Below are 19,357 nucleotides of genomic sequence, written 5' to 3' on the forward strand. Positions count from 1 at the left end.
TTGATCAACGAGCTAGTCAAGTAGAGGCATACTAGTGACACTCTGTTTGTCTTTGTATTCACACAAGTATTATGTTTCCGATTAATACAATTCTAGCATGAATAATAAACATTTATCATGAAATAAGGAAATAAATAATAACTTTATGTTGGAAATATGCCCTAGAGGCAATAATAAATGGTTATTATTATATTTCTTTGTTCATGATAATTGTCTATTGTTCATGCTATAATTGTGTTATCCGGAAATCGTAATACATGTGTGAATACATAGGCCACAACATGTCCCTAGTGAGCCTCTAGTTGACTAGCTTGTTGATCAACAGATAGTCATGGTTTCCTGACTATGGACATTGGATGTCGTTGATAACGGGATCACATCATTAGGAGAATGATGTGATGGACAAGACCCAATCCTAAGCATAGCACAAAAGATCGTGTAGTTCGTTTGCTAGAGCTTTTCCAATGTCAAGTATCATTTCCTTAGACCATGAGATCGTGCAACTCCCGGATACCGTAGGAGTGCTTTGGTGCACCAAACGTCACAACGTAACTGGGTGACTATAAAGGTACACTACGGGTATCTCCGAAAGTGTCTGTTGGGTTGGCACGGATCGAGACTGGGATTTGTCACTCCGTGTGACGGAGAGGTATCTCTGGGCCCACTCGGTAGTGCATCATCATAATGAGCTCAATGTGACTAAGGAGTTAGTCACGGGATCATGCATTACGGTACGAGTAAAGAGACTTGCCGGTAACGAGATTGAACAAGGTATTGGATACCGACGATCGAATCTCGGGCAAGTAACATACCGATTGACAAAGGGAATTGTATACGGGATTGATTGAATCCTCGACATCGTGGTTCATCCGATGAGATCATCATGGAACATGTGGGAGCCAACATGGGTATCCATATCCCGCTGTTGGTTATTGACCGGAGAGGCGTCTCGGTCATGTCTGCATGTCTCCCGAACCCGTAGGGTCTACACACTTAAGGTTCGGTGACGCTAGGGTTGTAGAGATATTAGTATGCGGAAACCCGAAAGTTGTTTGGAGTCCCGGATGGGATCCCGGACGTCACGAGGAGTTCCGGAATGGTCCGAAGGTGAAGAATTATATATAGGAAGTCAAGTTTCGGCCACCGGGAAAGTTTCGGGGGTCACCGGTATTGTACCGGGACCACCGAAAGGGTCCCGGGGGTCCACCGGGTGGGGCCACCTATCCCGGAGGGCCCCATGGGCTGAAGTGGGAAGGGAACCAGCCCTTAGTGGGCTGGGGCGCCCCCCATGGGCCTCCCCCCTGCGCCTAGGGTTGGAAACCCTGGGGTGGGGGGCGCCCCACTTGCCTTGGGGGGCAAGTTTCCCCCCTGGCCGACGCCCCCCCTTGTAGATGGGATCCAGGGCCGGCGCCCCCCTCCCAGGGGGCCTATATATAGTGGGGGGGAGGGAGGGCAGCAATACCACAGCCCCTGGCGCCTCCCTCTCCGCCTGCAACACCTCTCCCTCTCGCAGAAGCTTGGCGAAGCCCTGCCGAGATCCCCGCTACATCCACCACCACGCCGTCATGCTGCTGGATCTCTATCAACCTCTCCGTTCCCCTTGCTGGATCAAGAAGGAGGAGACGTCGCTGCTCCGTACGTGTGTTGAACGCGGAGGTGCCGTCCGTTCGGCACTCGGTCATCGGTGATTTGGATCACGACGAGTACGACTCCATCAATCCCGTTCATTAGAACGCTTCCGCTCGCGATCTACAAGGGTATGTAGATGCACTCCTTTCCCCTCGTTGCTAGTATACTCTATAGATGGATCTTGGTGATGCGTAGGAAATTTTAAAATTCTGCCACGATCCCCAACACTTTATTATTGCCTCTAGGGCATATTTCCTTCAGTCGGAGTAGAGCAAGCAATAGCCTTCCAGTCGATGCCAGTTCTTCGCTTTCAACCGCCCCGGCGCCGAGCCACCTCGCCGCGGCTTTGCATTGCTCGCGAGCAGGCCGGCCAGGACGGCGAGGACCATGAGATGCTCTTCGTCCTGGACGTCGGCATCGGCTTCCTCCTCCAGCAACGCCGGGAGCGCCTCCTCGTCGTCCGAGTCCATCGCCGAGCAGACAAATCGCCGAACACCTGGCGGGCGTGGTGGGTGCACAGCAGTCGGTATCCCGCCCTATGCGGCAGGAGTGCCGGAAAACTCATCCAGGAAGATGGTGGAGAGGGTGCCGCAGCGAAACCCTCTCTTTTTTCCGTCGGAGAATGGCCTATCTAGCTGTGGTGGGGGGTGTGGGCGGCACCGGGTCGGCAAGGCGGTGGGAAGGCGTGCGCGCGAGGGAGGGCGAATCTGGACGTGCAAGATGACTTTTCACCTGACAGTGTGGCCCAGACGCGGTTTTCCCTTCCGACGGAGCCCCCAAACGCCCCCCAATGCGCTGGGTTTGGCCTGGGATCGCCAGGCCCAAAAACGGATCGAGCCGGCGGATTTTCGCGTCTTGAAGACGCAACTGAGGTTTTTTTTTTTTGTACCGGCGTGAAAAAAGTCGGCCTGGGGCCGTCGGGGGCGCTTTTGGAGATGCTCTTACAGCACATCTGCTAGAGATGCTCTTATACGGCATGTGCTAGACTCCTCGCCCTGTCGCCCGATCCCGACAGAACTCACTGGGGCTTGGTATCCTCTCGTCCCGCAGTTGCCTCCACCCGAGAGATCTCCGGCGGCCGGACTCCCTACGCTCCTCCGGCCGGTGGATCGGATCCAACCGCCCCCAAACCCCCCACCCCGAGCTTCCCTTTCTCCTCCACGCCCAACGCCCGAGGTCACCGACACCGCCGCCCCGTTCCTCTTAGACTCTGACGCCGCCCGCCGCCCTGCTCCGCCGTTCCTCGTCAACTCCTCTCCCGCCTCCGCGTTCGCCACCACGCACCGAGGCCCAAGGTAGCGCCCCTAAACTCCTTTCCCTCTCATCTCTGTGCGTGTGCTGTGCGTGTATACAGAGCAATGATCACAGCAACTGTAGGCTATTAAGAATAGGCTTTCTCTCCGTTTTTTCAGAGCTGTGCTAGTTAACTTATTTAGTCATCACAACATACATTTTCTAGAGTTTACTAATCGTGGGTGACACAACCCATTACAGGAAAATGCTTCTGAACCTAAATTCCAGTGTGCCTGACCTCATAAATTACCAGTAAAATACAGGTTGAGGATGCTCCTTGGCTTAGTCTTGCTTCTCACCTTTACTAGTCTTTCGAGTAACCAGGACAAGTGATTTTTTTCAAATCAAACGAAGCAGCAAATAAGATTCATGTGCTTGGCGTGTGCTCTGTGCGTGTGCTGTGCAGCTTGGGTGTGCTCTGCTAATAATGTGGATTGGTACTGCTGTTATCATATGTTTATAGAAATTTCCAAATTGATAATTGGCTATATAGATGGGATTGAGCGGCCACCATAACTTTTTGTGAGTGTGCCTCTGCACAAGAAAGCTTGGAAATAGGCCAACGAGGTCCTTAACTCCCGCTGGCTATAAGGGCTTAATGGGTGAGTTTAAAGCAAAGACCTGGAGAAACTATGTAAAGAGGCAGTTTAAGAAATTGTTGGGATGATACGAAGGCTTTATATTCAGCATGAAAGCTCAGTGATATGAAGGCTATATATTCAAAAATCGTTCAGAAGGTTACATCATCCTCCAGCAGACATTTCTTTAAAATAATCACACAAGTCAACTTGACAATGTATCGTGTGTCCTGTTTGACATGAACATTCATTGTTAGGAAAACACTATCTTGTTGATTCTGGGTACCCCAAACAAACACAACCTTAAACTCCCATTTCCTCTAATCAATGAGTACACTTTTAAACATCTCTAATTCAATCAAACACTGTCTTGCGCAGTGGAGCAAATCAACCAGTTGAGATGGCGACATTGAGGCCGCTGACTGTGGAGGATGTGCTGCGTGTGAACGGCAGCCGCCGCTTTGCCGCCGCACTGGCCGCTACCTCCCCCTTCGATTCTCTCACCAACGCACTTATTGCCGCCCGCTGCATCTGGCTCAACGAGGTAGGTAGCTCTTGATCTCGGAATATCTCTTCTCCGCACCCATCCTCCAGTCTGAATCCCCCTCATTTCCCGTACTGATACATGCTTGGCGTGGAACAAATCAAGGTGGACGTGACTGGATGGCTGGAGGCCTTCGCCGCCCACCCGCCCATCGGAACGACCTCCTCCTCCGTCTCCAAGTCGGTTTCCTTGCTTCTACTTCTGCTGAGCTCAGTAATGTTCGCTTCTTCCTGTCATTGATCGTCAGTCACTGCAGGTGGAGCAAGGAAGAGCAATCAGCTGCGCTTTCCACAGCCACTGATTCGACCGCTCAGGTGCTACACTGTTCACTGTGTTTGTTGCATCTGTGATCTGATTTGTGGACTCAATTCGGTTTCTTGAAACTGTTGCAGGAGTTGTCCGAGTGGAATGCCAAATACAGGGAGAAGTTTGGGTTTGTGTTCATGATATGCGCGTCTGGGAGGACTGCCCCTGAGGTTTTAGCTGAGCTTAAGGTCGGCATATGCCTATCCTAAATTCTGTAATTGGCATGTATGCTTGTTCAGGTCATCTCAACAATTTGTGCAGCAGTAACGTGGTTTGTGTTTAAAAGTCTGCTATTAGCCCTCTCTCTTAGATGTTGTGGTATTGTGATCTGTGAAATACCAGTAAAATCAGAATCATGGAAGAACTACTGTTTTCTGAATGACAATAGTGGCCTTCCTCAATGGGCCAGATTTTTTAAATTGAAACTAAATTATGTTCCTTTGGCTTTTCACATCACCTTGGGTATTTAATTTTAAGTTTAGCCCTGATACAGTGTACTGCGCACGCTATGACTTGATCACAAAATCATATTACTATAAAGCCTTGATACAATGTTTTTCTTTCTATCTCTGTAATGATTTTGAAGTTATCTTATCATCCTGCTTCTCTTTCCAGAGGCGTTATGCAAATAGGCCAATTGTTGAGCTTGAGGCTGCGGCAGAGGAAGAACTGAAGATAACTGAGCTGCGTCTTGCAAAGCTTTTCTCGGCAGAAACTGCTGCTCCCCCTACTTCAGGTGAAAATCATATTAGCCAACCGGATAAAGCAGCAGGTATAGAATTATCCGTTGACACATTCTGTGGTAAAATAGACATCTGCTCTTTTTTATCCACTTGTTTGAGCCTTTTTTCTTATATATCCTATAGTTAAACTTGAATATTGACCTCGCATGCTCATGCTTTCCTAAGATTGGTGTCTTATTGGTCTATTTGCTCAATGCTACCAAGCCTGGAATTTCTGTCCTTTCATTTTCATAAGCCAGTTCAGTTGAGTGAGCAATTTCACTATGTGTTTTTGGTCTTTCCGTACATTCGTGCTACACTGCTACTTGCAAGGCACCAGTTGAATTGTTTTGATGTTATGTAATTTTTCACTTTGAGCTGAAGATATGGTTGCGCCCCATAGGTTGGTATATCTAATCTGCAAACAATAGAATACTGACTAGTGTTTGCAAATGGCTGATGCTAAATAAAGATCTACTGTTGCAATTATTACACACAATAACTTTGTTTGCCTGAAGCCAACTGAATTATCTCTTGACAAATAGAAAATATAGTCTACATGGAAGAGATAAAGTGCAAGATTCATTCTTCACACTGTATTGACATTGACTGTGTTTGCACCATGAAAATATTGTCATTGCTGATTGAACTCTGGAAAGACGACTCCTGGGCATGGATCTTTGTTTTTTTCTTCTATCTGGGGCTTGGATTGTTATCAATTTCTTGCACCAGAATTGTTCGTAGTCTGTACCTCCATGATTATCTGGACTGTTTCGTGTACTTTGCTTGTGCAGTTGATTATCTGCGGTAGTAGTTTTTATATCTGTGCAACTTTTGGTAATTTTGCTTTCTTAAGCTTCATTAAAAATTTCAAATAGATCGGATGCGGATTATTGGTGCACACCTTGGAGCTCTTTCCCAGCATTCTGCCAATAAAGCTCCTGAAATTACAGGTAGCTCCAACCGGACACGCCCTCCTATCACAACCCATGTGCTGGACACGGCTCTTGGATCGCCAGCAGCTGGAATTGAAGTTCACCTGGAGATGTGGAAGGACGCTACAAGTCCCCCGTCATTTGACAACAAAGAATTCAAGGGATGGACAACCCTAGGCACTTCGATAACAAACAATGATGGACGCAGCGGTCAGCTGATGGACAACGTTGACAATGTCGCTCCTGGTTTCTACCGCATAAGTTTCAATACCTCCAAGTATGCACCGTCAGGGTTCTTCCCTTACGTGAGCATCATATTTGAGATAAAAAGAAGCCAGACGACCGAGCATTTCCATGTCCCTCTCTTGCATTCTCCTTTTTCTTTTACCACTTACCGTGGCAGCTAAGCTGTCAATTTGTGTGTAAACCACATTGAGTGATGGTGGTGTTCTGGAACAAGCATAAATGGTCGTAAATCATGGTGTTTAGTTGGCACTGACATTGTTATACTTGAATAATGTTGTTCCGTGTAATGGGAAGCTTGAGTATGCAGTTGGCATTGGAGCAGTTTGTTTAAATACTTCTATCACTTGCTATTTATGATTGGTGACCTCGAGTGTGGTATTACATCTCCACTGCTAGATTTGACATGTCGCATACTTTACCATCGAGGTGGAGGCAGTACTACGAGTGACAGATAGCTCGCCACGTGCCGAGCCCCGAGTGCTCCATCTATGGTAACTAGATGATGACCCGCATGTTATTGCTGGATTTTCAGAAATTTTAGAGACATTGTAACAGATGGAACATGTAATACGATTTTATGTTACATATAGTTATAATAATTAAAGCAATGTTTTAATTTCTCAGAAGAAATTTGTTGGAGAACATAAAAAACAGATACTAACACGTAGATGTACTAATTTTGAGTGGTGTTCGTGTATTCCTTTACGAGCTGCATTCAGGTGATTTGCCCAAGTAAGTGTTGACAACTACGTAATCATATGTTTTGTTTAGACATAATATCATATGGTAATTGCTGCTTGGCGAGGTTCTAACATGAATTAGTTGTGCTAGACATACCTTTGGTTTTGCCAAAAGTTGTTTTAAAAATGTGTCTCAGAGATTCATCGAAGAATTATGCAGGATCCGAATTTAGCTTTGCACAAATCTGTTCGCAGATAACGAACAATCAAACTTCGACCATACACTGTGATACAAGTTACGTGCAATAAAATCTGTAGCCTGCATGTTCAGCAACCTAACGGAAGATCAAATTAGGTATTTTCTTTTTACGAGGATACGTCACAAACATAACGGAAGATCAAATTAGGTATTTTCTTTTCACCAAGACGACCACAACGACGTTCTAGGGCATCTCCAACTCCAATGCTGCCCCCCAAAACGGATATCCGCCCGCAATACAAACAAATTCAGACATAATTCATGCAAGCACGATAGAATTCATGCAAACAGACACAAGTTCGGACATAATTTACATAAACCGGACGATATTTCACCGTTCAACCAAAACTTAAAAAAAAAACTCATTTGTAGCGGATGGTGACCTTGTATGCCTGGCCAGGCTGGCGGACGGCACCTTCGTCGTCGTCAGTGCTGCCATTGTCATTGTCCGACTGGTCCTTCCAGCGGCGGAAGGACGCGGGGGGGGGGGGGGGGGGGGGGGCAGCCGCCGCCTGGCACTTGCGGAGGAGCCGCTCGGCTTCCTCTTGTGTCGTGTGGAGGGCTGCCTCGGCCAACGCCAACCCTGGTCGGGGACCCTTGTCGGCGACGACGGATGTGTCGATGAGCGACCACTCCTCCATGATCTTGGCGAGCTTCCCATCAAGGAAGCATTCGTCATGCAGACCTCTCCGCGGTGGTCACTGGCCGGTCGCGGACCCAAGCCTCTAGGAGGTCGGGGCTCATGAGGAACTAGGCCGGTGCCTCGTCAAACTTCACAAACGCCACCCGGGGCGCCGCGTTGCGCCGCTCCCTCCTTGGTCGCCCTCTCCTCCGCCGACATGATGCTTCACGGCGAGGAACCACGACCGTCGCCTCTGTAAGGATCGATATGGTTGACTAGAGGGGGGTGAATAGGCAACTACCAATTTTTAGCTTTTCTTAGCAAATTAGGTTTAGCAACAAATAGGTTGTCTAGATGTGCAACTAGGTGAGCAACCTATATGATGCAAACAACGACAACAACAAGTGCAAGCAAAGGATACAACACAACAATAGCTTACACAAAGTAAAGGGAAGAGATAACCACAAGTGGAGCCGGTGGAGACTGATGTGGCTTGAAGCTACGTCGGTATTTCCCCAAAGAGGAAGGGATGATGCAACACAGCGGCGGTAGGTATTTCCCTCAGATATGAAACCAAGGTTATCGAACCAGTAGGAGAACCAAGCAACACAACGTAAACAACCCCTGCACACAAATAACAACACCTCGCAACCCGACGTGTTAAAGGGGTTGTCAATCCCTTTCGGGGTACGGCGCCAGAAATTGCGTGGAGAAAGTTGCAATAGATTGAATAAATAGATCGCAAATAGAGTAAAGTACAGCAAAGTATTTTTGTATTTTTGGTTTAATAGATTTGAATAAAAAGTGCAAATAAAATAGACCGTAAAGCAAATATATGAGAAAGAAGACCCGAGGGCCGTAGGTTTCACTAGTGGCTTCTCTCGAGAAAGATAGCAAACAGTGGGTAAATAAATTACTGTTGGGAAATTGATAGAACCTCAAATAATTATGACGATATCCAGACAAGGATCATTACATAGGCATCACGTCCAAGATTAGTAGACCGACTCCTATCTGCATCTACTACTATTACTCCACACATCGACCGCTATCCAACATGCATCTAGTGTATTAAGTTCATGGAAAAATGAAGTAATGCAATAAGAACGATGACATGATGTAGACAAGATCTATCTATGTAGAGATAGACCCCATCATTTTATCCTTAGTAGCAACGATACATACGTATTGTTTCCCTTTCTGTCACTGGGATCAAGTACCGTAAGATCGGACCCACTACCGGGCACCTCTTCCCATTGCAAGATAAATAGATCAAGTTGGCCAAACAAAACCCAAATATTGGAGAAGAAATACAAGGCTATAAGAGATCATGCATATAAGAGATCAAAGAAACTCAAATAACTTTCATGGATATAAAAAGATATAACTGATCATAAACTCAAAGTTCATCAGATTCGAACAAACACACCGCAAAAAGAGTTACATCATATGGATCTCCAAGAGACCATTGTATTGAGAATTCAGCGAGAGAGAGAAAGCCATCTAGCTACTAACTACGGACCTGAATGTCTACAAAGAACTACTCACGCATCATCGGAGAGGCACCAATGAAGGTGGTGAACCCCATCCGAGATGGTGTCTAGATTGGATCTGGTGGTTCTGGACTCTGCGGCGGCTGGATGAATATTTCGTCGATCGTGCTAGGGTTTCTGGAATATTGGGGTATTTATAGAGCAAAAAGGCGGTCTGGGGGGCATCCTAGGTGGGCACAACCCACCAGGGCGCGCCTGGGCCTCCTGGCGCACCCTCGTGGGTTATCCCCTCCTCGGGACGCCCCCCAGGTGCAACCAGGGCCCAATATCTTCCGTCTGGTCCATAAAAAATCTCCGCGAAGTTTCGTGGCATTTGGACTCCGTTTGATATTCATTTCTTGCGATGTAAAAAACATGAAAAAAACAGTGCTACCTCTTGAGCATGCGTTGGTTTTCCCTTGAAGAGGAAAGGGTGATGCGGCAAAGTAGCGTAAGTATTTCCCTCAGTTTTGAGAACCAAGGTATCAATCCAGTAGGAGACAACGCGCAAGTCACCTAGTACCTGCACAAACAATCAAGAACCTTGCAACCAACGCGATAAAGGGGTTGTCAATTCCTTCACGGTCACTCGCAAAAGTGAGATCTAATAAAGATAGTAAAGTAAGTATTTTTGGTATTTTTGTTGTATAGATTCGAAAGTAAAGATTTGCAAAATAGTAAACGAGATGCGATGTAAATAAAAGAGATGCAATATAATAAGAAAGAGACCCGGGGGACATAGGTTTCACTAGTGGCTTCTCTCAAGATAACATGAATTACGGTGGGTGAACAAATTACTGCCGAGCAATTGATAGAAAAGCACATAGTTATGAGAATATCTAAGGCAATGATCATGAATATAGGCATCACGTCCGTGTCAAGTAGATCGAAACGATTTTGCATCTACTACTATTACTCCACACATCAACCGCTATCCAGCATGTATCTAGAGTATTAAGTTCATAAGAACAGAGTAACGCATTAAGCAAGATGACATGATGTAGAGGGATAAACTCAAGCAATATGATATAAACCCCATCTTTTTATCCTCGATGGCAACAATACAATATGTGCCTTGTTGCCTCTACTGTCACTAGGAAAGGACACCGCAAGATTGAACCCAAAGCTAAGCACTTCTCCCATTGCAAGAAAGATCAATCTAGTAGGCCAAACTAAACCGCTCAAATCATGCATATAAGAATTCGGAGAAGAACCAAATAATATTCATAGATAATCATGTTCATAAATCCACAATTCATCGGATCTCGGCAAACACACCGCAAAAGAGTATTACATCGAATAGATCTCCAAGAACATCGAGGAGAACTTTGTGTTGAGAATCAAAGAGAGAGAAGAAGTCATCTAGCTAATAACTATGGACCCGAAGGTTTGTGGTAAACTACTCACGCTTCATCAGAGAGGCAATTGTGTTGATGTAGAAGCCCTCCACGATCGATTCCCCCTCCGGCAGATCGCCGGAAAAGGCCCCAAGATGGGATCTCACGGGTACAGAAGGTTGCGGCGGTGGAAAAGTGGTTTCGTGGCTCTCTCTGATCGATCTAGAGTATAAGAGTATATATAGGCGAAAGAAGTACGTCGGTGGAGCTACGAGGGGCCCACGAGGGTGGGGGGCGCGCCTACCCCCTGGGCGCGCCCTCCTGCCTCGTGGCCTCCTCGAGGAGTTCCAGACTTCAACTCCAAGTCTTCTGGATTGCTTTCGGTCCAAGAAAGATCATCGCGAAGGTTTCATTCCGTTTGGACTCCGTTTGGTATTCCTTTTTTGCGAAACTCTGAAATAAGCAAAAAAAACAGAAACTGGCACTGGGCCTCTAGTTAATAGGTTAGTCCCAAAAATAATATAAAAGAGCATATTAAAGCCCATTAAACATCCAAAACAGATAATATAATAGCATGGAACAATAAAAAATTATAGATACGTTGGAGACGTATCAAGCATCCCCAAGCTTAATTCCTGCTCGTCCTCGAGTAGGTAAATGATAAAAACAGAATTTTTGATGTGGAATGCTACCTATCATAATTATCAATGTAATTTTTTTTATTGTGGCATGAACGTTCAGATCCGAAAGATTCAAAACAAAAGTTTAATATTGACATAAAAATAATACTTCAAGCATACTAATAAAGCAATCATGGCTTCTCAAAATAACATGGCAAAAGAAAGTTATCCCTACAAAATCATATAGTCTGGCTATGCTCTATCTTCATCACACAATATATTTAAATCATGCACAACCCCGATAACAAGCCAAGCAATTGTTTCATACTTTTAATGTTCTCAAACTTTTTCAATCTTCACGCAATACATGAGCGTGAGCCATGGACATAGCACTATAGGTGGAATAGAATGGTGGTTGTGGAGAAGACAAAAAGGAGAAGATAGTCTCACATCAACTAGGCGTATCGATAGCTATGGAGATGCTCATCAATAGATATCAATGTGAGTGAGTAGGGATTGCCATGCAACGGATGCACTAGAGCTATAAGTGTATGAAAGCTCAAAAAGAAACTAAGTGGGTGTGCATCCAACTCGCTTGCTCACGAAGACCTAGGGCATTTTGAGGAAGCCCATCATTGGAATATACAAGCCAAGTTCTATAATGAAAAATTCCCACTAGTATATGAAAGTGACAACATAGGAGACTCTCTATCATGAAGATCATGGTGCTACTTTGAAGCGCAAGTATGGTAAAAAGAATAGTAGCATTGCCCCTTCTCTCTTTTTCTCTCTTTTTTATTTTTATTTTGGGCCTTTCTCCTTTTTTTATGGCCTCCCTTTTTTTATTTCTCATCCGGAGTCTCATCCCGACTTGTGGGGGAATCATAGTCTCCATCCTCCTTTCCTCACATGGGACAATGCTCTAATAATGAAGATCATCACACTTTTATTTACTTACAACTCAAGAATTACAACTCAATACTTAGAACAAAATATGACTCTATGTGAATGCCTCCGGCGGTGTACCGGGATGTGCAATGAATCAAGAGTGACATGTATGACAAATTATGAACGGTGGCTTTGCCACAAATACGATGTCAACTACATGATCATGCAAGGCAATATGACAATGATGAAGCGTGTCATAATAAACGGAACGGTGGAAAGTTGCATGGCAATATATCTCGGAATGGCTATGGAAATGCCATAATAGGTAGGTATGGTGGCTGTTTTGAGGAAGGTAAATGGTGGGTTTATGGTACCGGCAAAAGTTGCGCGGTACTAGAGAGGCTAGCAACGGTGGAAGGGTGAGAGTGTGTATAGTCCATGGACTCAACATTAGTCATAAAGAACTCACATACTTATTGAAAAAATCTATTAGTTATCGATACAAAGTACTACGTGCATGCTCCTAGGGGGATAGATTGGTAGGAAAAGATCATCGCTCGTCCCAGACCACCACTCATAAGGAAGACAATCAAAAAATAAATCATGCTCCGACTTCATCACATAACGGTTCACCATACGTGCATGCTACGGGAATCACAAACTTTAACACAAGTATCTCTCAAATTCACAAGTACTCAACTAGCATGAATCTAATATCACCATCTTCATATCTCAAAACAATCATAAGGAATCAAACTTCTCATAGTATTCAATGCACTTTATATAAAAGTTTTTAATATACCCATCTTGGATGCCCATCATATTAGGACTAATTTTATAGCCAAAGCAAATTACCATGCTGTTCTAAAAGACTCTCAAAATAATATAAGTGAATCATGAGATATCAATACTTTCTATAAAATAAAACCACCACCGTGCTCTAAAAAGAAAGTGAAGCACTAGAGCAAAATTATCTAGCTCAAAAGATATAAGTGAAGCACATAGAGCATTCTAATAAATTCCGATTCATGCGTGTCTCTCCCAAAAGGTGTGTACAGAAAGGATGATTGTGGTAAACTAAAAAGCAAAGACTCAAATCATACAAGACGCTCCAAGCAAAACACATATCATGTGGTGAATAAAAATATAGCCTCAAGTAAAGTTACAGATAGACAAAGACGAAAGAGGGGATGCCTTCCGGGGCATCCCCAAGCTTAGGCTTTTGGTTGTCCTTGAATTTTACCTTGGGGTGCCTTGGGAATCCCCAAGCTTAGGCTCTTGCCACTCCTTATTCCAAAATCCATCAAATCTTTACCCAAAAACTTGAAAACTTCACAACACAAAACTTCAACAAAAAATCTCATGAGCTCCGTTAGTATAAGAAAATAAACCACCACTTTAAGGTACTGTAATGAACTCATTATTTATTTGTATTGGTGTTAAACCTACTGTATTCCAACTTCTCTATGGTTCATACCCCCCAATACTACTCATAGATTCATCAAAATAAGCAAACAACACACGAAAAACAGAATCTGTCAAAAACAGAACAGTCTGTAGCAATCTGATTTGTTCGAATACTTCTGTAAATCCAAAAATTCTGAAATAAATTGGTGGACGTGAGGAATTTGTCTATTAATCATATTCAAAAAGAATCAAGCTAAAAGCACTCTCCAGTAAAAATTGGCAGCTAATCTCGTGAGCGCAAAAGTATCTGTTTTTTACAGCAAGATCGCAAAGACTTCACCCATGTCTTCCCAAAGGTTCTACTTGGCACAAACACTAATTAAAACATAAAACCACATCTAAGTAGAATATACATGAATTATTTATTACTAAACAGCAAGGAAAAATATTGGGTTGTCTCCCAACAAGCGCTTTTCTTTAAAGCCTTTTTAGCTAGGCATTGAGATTTCAATGATGCTCACAAGAAAGGCAAGATTGAAGCACAAAGAGAGCATCATAAAACATGTGACAAACACATCTAAGTCTAACATACTTCCTATGCATAGGCATTTTATAAGCAAACAAATTGTCAAGGCAAGCAAAAACTATCATATGCAAGGAAAAAGAAAGAAACAATAGCAATCTCAACATAACGAGAGGTAATTTAGTAATATGAAAATTTCTACAACCATATTTTCCTCTCTCATAATAATTACATGTGGGATCATAAGAAAATTCAACAACATAGCTTTCACATAACATATTTTCAACATGATCCACATGCATGTGAAGTTGACACTCTTCCAAAATAGTGGGATTAACATTAACTAAAGTCATGACCTCTCCAAACCCGCTTTTAGCAAAAAATTCATAAGATTGAACATTCTCCAAATATGTGGGATCTAAATTTGACACCCTTCCAAACCCACTTTTAATATTGTTGCAAACATTATTATCAATCTCATATTCATCATGGAGCTTAAATTAATTTTCAAGATCATAAGAAGTATCACCCCAATCATGATCATTGCAACAAGTAGTGGACATAGCAAAACTAGCATCCCCAAGCTTAGGGTTCTGCATATTATTAGCACAATTCACATTAATAGAATTTATAATAACATCATTGAAATCATGCTTTTTATTCAAAGATCTATCGTGAATCACTTCATAAAGTACTTCATCACAATTTTCAAATTCACGTATTTCAAGCAAAACTTCACAAAGATAATCTAGTGCACAAAACTCACTAGCAATTGGTTCATCATAATTGGATCTCTTAAAAATATTAGCAAGCGGATGAGGATCCATAAACCTTAGGTTCTCTGATTTGCAATAAATACACGATTATTCCAACCAAACGAGCAAATGAGCCAAATAAGACATCAAGGCAAACGAAAAGACGAACGGAAGAAGGGCGAAGAAAAGGCAAAGGTTTTCAAAAATCGTTTTAGAAGTGGGGGAGAGGAAAACGAGAGGCGAATGGCAAATAATGTAATGCGAGGGAGAAGAGTTTATGATGGGTACTTGGTATGTCTTGACTTGGCATAGATCTCCCCGGCAACGGCGCCAAAAATCCTTCTTGCTACCTCTTGAGCATGCGTTGGTTTTCCCTTGAAGAGGAAAGGGTGATGCAGCAAAGTAGCGTAAGTATTTCCCTCAGTTTTGAGAACCAAGGTATCAATCCAGTAGGAGACAACGCGCAAGTCACCTAGTGCCTGCACAAACAATCAAGAACCTTGCAACCAACGCGATAAAGGGGTTGTCAATCCCTTCACGGTCAGTCACAAATGTGAGATCTAATAAAGATAGTAAAGTAAATATTTTTGGTATTTTTGTTGTATAGATTGGAAAGTAAAGATTTGCAAAATAGTAAACGAGATGCGATGTAAATAAAAGAGATGCTATATAATAAGAAAGAGACCCAGGGGCCATAGGTTTCACTAGTGGCTTATCTCAAGATAGAATGAATTACGGTGGGTGAACAAATTACTGCCGAGCAATTGATAGAAAAGCGCATAGTTATGAGAATATCTAAGGCAATGATCATGAATATAGGTGTAGGATCGAAAGTATGTCTAGAGGGGGGGGGGTGATTAGACTACTTGACCAAATAAAAATCTAGCCTTTTCCCAATTTTTGTTCTTGGCAGAATTTAGCAACATATCACAAGTCAAGCAATCAACCTACACATGCAATTCTAAGAGTATAGCAGCGGAATGTAAAACAATTGCACATGAAGGTAAAGGGATGAGATTGAGGGAGCAAACGCAATGTTGACACGGAGATTTTTTATCCGTGGTTCCGATAGGTGGTGCTATCGTACATCCACGTTGATGGAGACTTCAACCCACGAAGGGTAACGGTTGCGCGAGTCCACGGAGGGCTCCACCCACGAAGGGTCCACGAAGAAGCAACCTTGTCTATCCTACCATGTCCGTCGCCCACGAAGGACTTGCCTCACCAGGGTAGATCTTCACGAAGTAGGCGATCTCCTTGCCCTTACAAACTCCTTGGTTCAACTCCACAATCTTTTCGGAGGCTCCCAAGTGACACCTAGCCAATCTAGGAGACACCACTCTCCAAGAAGTAACAAATGGTGTGTTGATGATGAACTCCTTGCTCTTGTGCTTCAAATGATAGTCTCCCCAACACTCAACTCTCTCTCATAGGATTGGATTTGGTAGAAAGAAGATTTTAGTGGAAAGCAACTTGGGGAGGGCTAGAGATCAAGATTTATGTGGTTGGAATGGAATATCTTGACCTCAACACAAGTGTATGTGGTTCTCTCTTAGAAAATATGTATTGGAAGTGTAGGCATGTTCTGATGGCTCTCTCCATGAATGAAGAGTGGGTGGAGGGGTATATATAGCCTCCACACAAAATCTAACCATTACACACAAATCACCAAACTCGGTGGGACCGATTTAGTTCAAAATGTGAACATTAGGATTCTCGGTGGGACCGACATGTCAACTCGGTGGGACCGATGTCATTAGGGTTAGGGCATAACGTAATCTCGGTGAGACCGATTACACAAACTCGGTGAGACCGATTTTGGTAATAGCCAAACAGAGAGTTGGTCAGGCAAACTCGGTGGGACCGATTCGCTCATCTCGGTTGGACCGAAACGTTACGAAGGGGAAACAGAGAGTTTGCATTGCAATCTCGGTGGGACCGATCGCTCATCTCGGTTTGACCGAAACGTTACAAAGGGAAACCGAGAGTTTGCAATCCCATCTCGGTGAGACCGAGATCCCTATCAGTGAGACCGAATTGATTAGGGTTTCTGGCAATGGCTATGTCAACTGAACTCGGTGGCTCCGGATGAACAGAATCGGTGGGGCCGAGTTGGACTTTTTGGTTTAGGACATATGTGGATATGAGAAAGTAGTGGAGGGTTTTGGAGCATATCACTAAGCATTTTGAGCAAGATCCTCATTAAGCAACACCTCATCCCTTCTTAATAGTACTGGCTTTTCCTATAGACTCAATGTGATCTTGGATCACTAAAATAGAAAATGTAGAGTCTTGTGCTTTGAGCTTGAGCCAATCCTTTGTCCTTAGCATTTTGAAGGGTCCACTTTCTAATCCATGCCATGCCAAACATTGAGCTTTCCTGAAATATTTATCTTGGAATAGCATTAGCTCAATGAGCTATATGTTGTTAGGAATTACCAAAACCACCCAGGGATAGTTGCACTTTCAATCTCCCCTTTTTGGTAATTGATGATAACATATAGATCAAAGCTTCGACAAATGATAAATAAGATTGAAAAACATCGTTGCTTTGAGAAGTATGTGATAAGCAAGAGCTCCCCCTAAATTTGTGCATTATTTAAGATTTGCTTTTGAATGCAAATGCACAATCGATTAGGATCATGGGTTACTCTTCCATGTCACATACATCTTGGTGGAGCGCTCAAAATGATAGAGATTAAAAGCATGCACTCATCACCAAGCAAAGTGAATGATCATAATAGGATATGAAAGATAGCATTAACCAACAAGCATTAAGGGTAGCATATGATCAAACACTTGACCAAATAAGTATCTCACAAGGACATAAAGTAGTATCACACAAGCACACAATAAAGTTTCAAACCAACCAAAAAGAGTGCAAAGAGAGATAAAAACCAACAGTCTCTCTCTCGAAGCCTATGATCTATACATTTTTCTCCCCCTTTGGCAACAAGTTACCAAAAAGTTTGAAAATGCATAGTGCTAAACGACTCTCAGGCTTGATCTTCGGGAGGTGGTGTTGAGAGAACGCCAAGGACGAAAGCCTCTGATGAAGTGGCTGGAGCTGGTGGAGTAGCTGCTAGAGTTGGGACTGGAGCTGTAGCTGCTGGTGCTGATGCTGTAGCTCTAGTGTCTGTCACTGGCACTACAGCAGATCTCTGTCCTCTGGGCACTCTAGCAAATGCATCTGTGGTAGACTTGTCCTTCTTCTCCTCTGCTTCCTCCTGAAGTTGCTCAACTGCAGTTTGGATCTCTGTGATCTTGACATCAAGGTCATAGAATTTTGTCTCAATAATCCTTTCCAAGCTCTCCTGGTTCTTGGTCAGGGTGGCCAGGCCCTGCTCAATCCTCAGAGTGCATTGGATCAGATATCCAAGCTGGTCTTGCTTGCTCTTCAAGAAGACCTGAGATGCCTCTTCCACAGTTGGCATCTTTGCAGCCTTCTCAGCTTTAGCTTTGGCTTTCTTCTCTTGTGCTTGCACAGATGATGGTTCATTCTCAGTCATGACTACTGTGTTGTCCTCAAATTCAGGATAGATGGGAAGATGCTCTTTGTCCAGGATGTACTTGCCCTTGCCCATCTTTGAGTTAATGAGCTCCTGGATGTGTGGGGCATATCCACAACTTCTCTTCTGATCAGCTGCAGTCCTCTTGATTGTTTCCACAATCAGGCTCATAACCTTGAACTTCTGTGGGACATCAAATATGTGCAGCAAGTTGATAGCATGTCCTCTGATCATCTTGTGATCACCTAACTTGGGAAGAAGTGTGTGCCTCAGAATCCAATTGATTGTAGGCAGACCAGACAACAAATAGTGTACAGATCCAAACTTATGTGTGTCCAAAGCATCATCAGGGATCTCTTTGTACATATTTTCCATAGAGTTGTGGTCTTTCTTCTTCTTGGCATAGACATCCAAGTCATCCTCATGTTCCTCAGGAGCATTTATGAGTTTTGCCCATTCTTCAACAGTAGACTGGTAGATAGTACCCTCAGACATCCACACAATCCTTCCATCTGGATAGAAGTGTGCAGTGGAGTAGAATTGCATAATGAGCTCATCATTCCACTTGGTGAACTTCTGAGCCACAAACTCATCAACTCCACATGCCTTGAGGCTGTCATATACACCAGGGAAGTGATCCTCATTCTCCTTGATGAATTTCTAATCAACCCATCTCATGTCACACACTATGGGCTTCTTGTCAAGTAAAACAATCTCATAGAAGTCCTGCTGTTCCTTAGTGTGGAATCTGTAGTCCACAGCAGTCCTTCTCCTAGTGGCATATGGATCAGATTCTCTCCATAACCTTAATCCCGAATCCTTCCTGATTTTCATGTTCTCTGCAACTGGGTGTGCATCATTGTGATCAGGGATCTTGGGCTTCAGCTTCCTCAAAATAACAGAATCATCTTCTTCTTCTTCTTCAGCAGCCCGAGGCACTGGGGCCTTGTTTTTCTCCTCAGCGGGGATGTT

The 19,357-nt window shown here is 43.8% G+C and overlaps 1 protein-coding gene across 4 annotated transcripts; it reads left to right on the forward strand.

The window, feature by feature from the left end:
• The first annotated feature begins 2,572 nt into the window (after positions 1 to 2,572).
• Positions 2,573 to 6,585, forward strand: LOC109780227 (uric acid degradation bifunctional protein TTL). Of its 4 annotated transcripts, none has more exons than XM_020338810.4 (7): positions 2,573 to 2,924; positions 3,879 to 4,044; positions 4,150 to 4,223; positions 4,301 to 4,358; positions 4,437 to 4,538; positions 4,966 to 5,122; positions 6,026 to 6,585. In XM_020338810.4, exons 2-7 carry the CDS (start codon positions 3,901 to 3,903, stop codon positions 6,412 to 6,414), a joined length of 924 nt encoding a protein of 307 aa, XP_020194399.1. In that variant the 5' UTR covers positions 2,573 to 2,924; positions 3,879 to 3,900; the 3' UTR covers positions 6,415 to 6,585. The 4 variants fall into 4 exon arrangements, with proteins under 4 accessions (XP_020194399.1, XP_020194397.1, XP_020194398.1 ...); XM_020338808.4 differs by having other exon boundaries at positions 2,578 to 2,924; positions 5,951 to 6,585; XM_020338809.4 differs by having other exon boundaries at positions 2,596 to 2,924; positions 4,966 to 5,086; positions 5,951 to 6,585.
• Positions 6,586 to 19,357: the final 12,772 nt, after the last annotated feature.

The sequence above is a fragment of the Aegilops tauschii genome, chromosome 4 (assembly GCF_002575655.3).
Source record: "Aegilops tauschii subsp. strangulata cultivar AL8/78 chromosome 4, Aet v6.0, whole genome shotgun sequence".
NCBI classification, from domain to species: Eukaryota; Viridiplantae; Streptophyta; class Magnoliopsida; order Poales; family Poaceae; genus Aegilops; species Aegilops tauschii.